The 6,270-nt window shown below is 54.0% G+C and overlaps 1 protein-coding gene across 1 annotated transcript in view; it reads right to left on the bottom strand.

Annotated features, from left to right (window-relative positions):
- Positions 1-1,674: 1,674 nt before the first annotated feature.
- The window catches only part of LOC122543190, an 18,105-nt gene continuing 13,509 nt past the window's right edge, over positions 1,675-6,270 (bottom strand). The window contains exons 6-8 of the mRNA XM_043681623.1: positions 5,525-5,683; positions 3,869-3,948; positions 1,675-2,057 (exon numbers count right to left, since the gene is read on the bottom strand). Of these exons, the coding sequence (XP_043537558.1) occupies positions 3,916-3,948; positions 5,525-5,683 (192 nt within the window). The 3' untranslated portion in view covers positions 1,675-2,057; positions 3,869-3,915. The remainder of the gene's footprint in view (positions 2,058-3,868; positions 3,949-5,524; positions 5,684-6,270) is intronic.

Genomic DNA, 6,270 nt, shown 5'->3' with positions numbered 1-6,270 from the left:
GTAGAGGGGGCTGTGATTGGAGGGGCCGGGGAGGTAGAGGGGGCTGTGATTGGAGGGGCCGGGGAGGTAGAGGGGGCTGTGATTGGAAGGGCCGGGGAGGTAGAGGGGGCTGTGATTGGAAGGGCTCGGGGTGTAGAGGGGGCTGTGATTGGAGGGGCTCGGGGTGTAGAGGGGGCTGTGATTGGAGGGGCTCGGGGTGTAGAGGGGGCTGTGATTGGAGGGGCTCGGGGTGTAGAGGGGGCTGTGATTGGAGGGGCTCGGGGTGTAGAGGGGGCTGTGATTGGAGGGGCTCGGGGTGTAGAGGGGGCTGTGATTGGAGGGGCTCGGGGTGTAGAGGGGGCTGTGATTGGAGGGGCTCGGGGTGTAGAGGGGGCTGTGATTGGAGGGGCTCGGGGTGTAGAGGGGGCTGTGATTGGAGGGGCTCGGGGTGTAGAGGGGGCTGTGATTGGAGGGGCTCGGGGTGTAGAGGGGGCTGTGATTGGAGGGGCTCGGAATGTAGAGGGGGCTGTGATTGGAGGGGACCAGGTCTACAGGAAAGCCCCACACATACTGCCCAGATACTCAACCATCCCGATGCCCACAAAAGGGAGCTGCATCAGGTCATTAATGAAATGAGCCACAACTCACTGCAGCACCCAGGAACTACGGGAAGCTGAGGGAAATAAGTGCAGTCTACACAACAGACCTAAACAGGAAGACGCAAACACACCCACAGACTCTAGCCACCCTGCCATACAGTAAAGACATCTCAGAGATGATGCCCAGACTTGTCCGGCCCCTCATGGTCGACCTCCCACCACACTGGAACAGCTCCTGATGAATTTAAAGGACCCCATAGCAACGATCATTAGAACGACCATCATATACAAAATATAAGGACTGCACCAAACATTACGTCGGACAGACAGGCAGTAAACTAGCCACCAAAGCGCCAACTAAACACCAGACGACATGACCAGCTATCACACAGACTAAGAGTTTGACTGGAATAACACATCCATCCTGGGTCAGGCTAAACAGAGACACGGATGGGAATTCCCAGAGGCCAGGCATTCAAACCGGAATTCTGTCAACAACCCTATCGATCTGGACCCCGTTTACCAACCTCTCAGAAACAGGACCGAGCGCGATACCACCCACCACCACAGGCCGAGGACGGGTAAGTGAGACCGAACCACACCAGCGCTTCACCCGAGGCTCACTGACGATGTTACCGAGCACGGCGACGTAACGTCTGAGAACAGGCCGTCCAGCTCAGCCAGCAAACTTCCAGCCCTGAGTGACAAATCCTCTCCAAAATCGCATTCTACATCATTCTGATTCAAGACAATTTTTTTTTTTAACCTGTTGTATTCCTACCATCAAAGTCCATCCCTCCACTATCGAGTTTAAGGCTCTTTCTCTAACCCTAGTTATCCAACTTGCCGCCATGCCAATGGCAAGAGAACCAAAGGAAAGGTAAACAGAATTCGGGCAGTGGGGAAACAGGACGTTTGGCCCATCGATCCTCCCATCCAGAAACACCTCACTACCCCATTTCTGTCACCCTGCGTTTTTCCCCACAACTAACCTACCTCACCCGCGCATCTCTGAGGCAACTTAGCGTGTCTAATCCAGCTAACCCGCACATCGTTGTGACTGCGGGAAAGCCAGAGGAGAAAGGTGCTAACTCCACATTGTGGGGGGGGGGGGGAAGCAGGGTGGAATCGAACCCGGGTCTCTGGCGCTGTGGAGGCAGCCCTGTGAGCCACTGCGTTGAGCTATCCTGTCCTTCAGCTCAAAATGATGGTTTTTCTCCTAAAGGGAGACTTCAGGGTGACTTTCAAAAGGGAATTGGGTGCGTGCTCGAATGAGAATTGAATTGAATTGACATAAGAAGAGAGAAGGGTCCTGTAATACTCTGATTATAAACTGACATTGGGTGTGACTCCGAGTTAAAGACCATCAAAGCAGGAACATTGTGACCCCCCCACCCCACAAAAAAAAATGAACTAACCTCTTCCATTGAATCGGTCCTGGAATGCAACATCTTTGGAATGTCACCAGTCCAAAGGGAACTGCCAACAGAAAGGATTGGATTATACACCGCCACCCGAAAAGATTTCCATTCCTGCGTTAACGATAACGCACGCTTCGTGCCCTCGCACAACAGGGCTCAGAACTGTGTCGCCAGTTCCTCTTTGTGACAGAGGTTTTCCAGAGGAATAAAATAACAGTGAAGGGAAATTAAGCCAGGGGCCTTTTGGTACAGGCCTCACGTCACGCCTAAGCTCCCGGGCCTTCAGCCGAATTGCTTTATTTCAAGACCGAGAGGAGCCGGCTCACTCTTAGCTGACTGCTGACCTCCGCCCTGACCCCAAAGGGCACCGATGTGCCCTCCCAGGCTTTGGATCGGGCAGGAGAGCCGTTTCCGTACCGCGTGACGTCGACCCAGGAGGCGGTTGGGTGTGCCCAGGAAGGGCTCTGAGGGCCAGCTGCATGGCGGAAAGCAGCCAGGAGCTTGGAGCGGGACTCCGGCAGCCTGTGACGAGGCGGTTGGTGAGCCGGGAGGGCGGAGGGCCTCGAGACGGCGGCCCGGAGGTTAAGAGGATCGAGCCCAGCGCGTGGGAGAGACTTGAGCCGTCGTGGGGAAAGCCCAACAATGAAGCCATGGCTAGAGGTGAACTGCAACTTGAAACCCATTCCTTATTGACTGTTTTTTTACCAAGAAGCTGAACTTTTCACTTATTTCCTCCCTTTTATCTAAGATTTTGTACCTTGTCCCTAAGATGGCGCCGTGCGTGACGACATTGTCCATTTTTCACTGCACCCCTGTACTTCAGTACACGTGACAACAAAACCTCAATCTCATTACGGGCAACTATAGGCCCCTCCAACAGCCAGCCCTCCCCCACTCCTGAAAACCCTCCTACACCCCCTCCCCCCGCCACCCCAGGATACCGGAGGAGACAATAACGGATGCTTGACCCGTTTGTCACATGAAGGACAGAGATCGAGAGGTTTCAAAGGATCATGTGAGAAGACAGGGAATTGTGGGAGATGGTCAGCCATGTACCTGGTGAATGGCGGAGCTGGTGTGAGGGGCCTAATGGCCTACTCCGATTCTGATGGGAGCTGTTTTGAAAGACAGCACCAAGGAATGGGAGCAATTTCTCCAATGCCCCTTCTCCAATGCCCCTTCTCCAATGTCGCATCTGCAATGCCCCTACAAAGCCCCTTCTACAACGCCACGTCTACAACGCCACGTCTACAACGCCACGTCCACAAAGCGACTTCTCAGGGAGAACAAGACAGAACGTTGGGCAGTTGCAGACTTACAGCGTCGAGAGAAGCAGAGGAGGGGAATCGATGGTGAACAAGGTGAGCTGGGAGAGGGCAGAGAGGAGAAACGTCTTATTCAGGACAGGGCAGGAAATACCTGAGGTGGGAGAGCAGGCAAAATAAAGGGGGCAAGGGAAGCAGCAGAGACAGAGCGCGGAACTGGAGTCTAACTTAATCCACCTCTCCTGAAGTCCTCCCGCCCACTTAAATGCTGTCCTCGGAGAATAGAACTCCTTCATCACTCACGCTCCTTCATCTGTTGCCGAACTGGAACAGAAAAGGGCACCTTTTTCCGTGCGGATGGAGTTTATTGACTTCTCAGTCTCACAGCTCGTTCCACTTCCCATGATGCCCCTTTTACGTTTACTCAGTCGCTTTAAGGAGTTGACGAACACTAGATGGCAGTGTTCCACTCCTGCTGGCCTGGAAACGGGAATCCAGTCGACTCCACCTGAGAGGGAGTTAAGCGTTTCTTCCGTGGGGCGGGGACGACACAGGGTTTAAGGAGCCGACGCCCCAGCGGGCTCTAAGAAAAGAGATAACGTACCGTTTTCTGTCACTTGGCTGAAGTAGCAGAAAATAGTCTTCAGCTTTTCAGTCAACCTCGGTGATGAGTTTCCAAACAGCCTGTGGAACAGAAAGGACAACGTCGAATCAGAGGCAGAGACATTTACTCGATTCCCCACTCGGGAACAGTCATCCCCCGTGCTTCCAGAAATATCAGAAAGAGTCGTAATCCTGGGGTGGGGGGGGGGGCAGGCAGAGGTTCGATTTGTTGCACAGCTGGCTCAGACAGACCACCAGTGTTCCCTGGCGGAGAGCACCAAAGGCAAATGGGGAAAACTCTCCGGACTGCGACCTGTGGGATCCTGCCGGGTTGCCCCAGGCAGAACGTGCAAGACAGTACCCTCTGGCCGCGTGGCGTTCCCTCAGTCATCCAGCACAGAACCGGGCCCTTGTCCGGGCCAACTCGTCCATGCCAACCAGGGTTTCCAAGCTAACGTTCGTCTTGATTTGCCTGCGTTTGGCTCAGAACGCGCTGCAGGTTTCCTATCCACGTCCCTGTTCAAACGTCTTCCTCTGGCAGCTCGTTCCATGTGCCCTCTGTGTGGAAAAGGTGACCCCTCACATCCCTTTAATGCCTTCGAGCGTTGCACTCCCCCCACCTTGGAGAACAGATCTTTGTTATTCCCCTCATCCACACCCCTCGGACTTTATAAACCTCAGCAAAGTCACTTCTCGAACTCCGACACTCCAGGGAAAGAAAAAACATCCCAGCCTATGGGTAGCTCTGTGGTTAGCACTGCTGCCTCACAGCACCAGGGACCCAGGTTCGATTCCAGCCTCGGGTGACTGTCTGTGTGGAGTTTGCACATTCTCCCCGTGTCTGCGTGGGTTTCCTCCGGGTGCTCCGGTTTCCTCCCACAGTCCAAGATGTGCAGGTTAGGGTGGATTGGCCATGCTAAATTACCCATAGTGCTCAGGGATGTGCAGGTTAGGGTGGATTGGCCATGCTAAATTACCCATAGTGCTCAGGGATGTGCAAGTTAGGGTGATTTGGCCGTGCTAAATTACCCATAGTGCTCAGGGATGTGCAGGTTAGGGTGAATTGGCCATGCTAAATTACCCATAGCGCTCAGGGATGTGCAGTTAGGGTGAATTGGCCATGCTAAATTACCCATAGCGCTCAGGGATGTGCAGGTTAGGGTGAATTGGCCATGCTAAATTGCCCGTAGATGCATTAGTCAGAGGGGAATGGGTCTGGGCGGGTTACTCTTCGGAGGGTCGGTGTGGACTCGCTGGGCCGAAGGGCCTGTTTCCACACCGTAGGGAATCTAATCTAAATCTATATGTCCTCTCTTTTTAACTCAAACCCTCTAGTTCCTGTACATCCCTGTATAACCTTTCTGGACCCTCTCCAGTTCAATAACATCGTTGCTGTAGCAGGGTTGGCCAGAACTGGACCCAGTATTGCGAGCGAGGCCTCACTAACGTCTTTTACATGACGTCCCGACTCCCATACTCCAAGGTCTGACCGATTGTTCTTCACCATTCCGTCTCCGCCTGGGTTTCGTTGTTCGGGAGCTTTGGGGTGGAGTCTTGAACCCCGCATCCCTCATCCCTCAGACATGGGAGGGGCAGCATGGACTGACTGCACCCACGTGTCCGCGCCCCTCCCGCCCCCCCCCCCCACCTCACTGACCTGCTGAAGTTGATGTCCGGGAATGTGCTGTACTCCGAGTTGGACTGCGTGCTGTTGCGGTGGGGAAAAGTGCAGAAGAAAGCGTTCGCCAGGAGGCAGGAGATTTGCTGCTGGGACATGCTGACAGCCTGGGGAATTCCTCGCCTCAGGAGCGGTGGGCTGTGACGAGAGAGAGAGAGAGAGAGAGAGAGGGAGAGAGAGAGAGAGACAAAGAAATAAACATCTCGCCAGATCCAGCTCACTGCAGGTAGGGCAGCAGGCAGACCGATCACGGCTGATCACTCAACTCTTGGCAATGCCATCCCCTCAATCCCCACTTACCCACCTCCATGTCAAAACACCTATCTTCCATGTTCTCTGATGCTAAACGCTAGGAATAATTGGCAGGATTCTATGCTGTTTTCTCTTGTATGGCACGGTGGCTCAGTGGTTAGCCCTGCTGCCTCACAGCACTGGGGACCCAGTTTCGATTCCTGTCTCGGGCGACTGTCTGTGTGAGGTTTGCATATTCTCCCCGTGGCTGCATGGGTTTTCTCCCACAGTCCAAACATGTGCAGGTTAGGGTGGATTGGCCATGCTGAATTACCCATAGTGCTCAGGGATGTACAGGTTAGGGTGGATTGGCCATGCTAAATTACCCATAGTGCTCAGGGATGTGCAGGTTAGGGTGGATTGGCCATGCTAAATTACCCATAGTGCTCAGTGATGTGCAGGTTAGGGTGGAATGGCCATTCTAAATTACCCAT

Source organism: Chiloscyllium plagiosum, chromosome 42, assembly GCF_004010195.1.
Source record: "Chiloscyllium plagiosum isolate BGI_BamShark_2017 chromosome 42, ASM401019v2, whole genome shotgun sequence".
NCBI lineage: Eukaryota > Metazoa > Chordata > Chondrichthyes > Orectolobiformes > Hemiscylliidae > Chiloscyllium > Chiloscyllium plagiosum.
The sequence above is the reverse complement of the archived record's forward strand: the minus strand, read 5'-3'. Positions and strand labels throughout refer to the sequence as shown.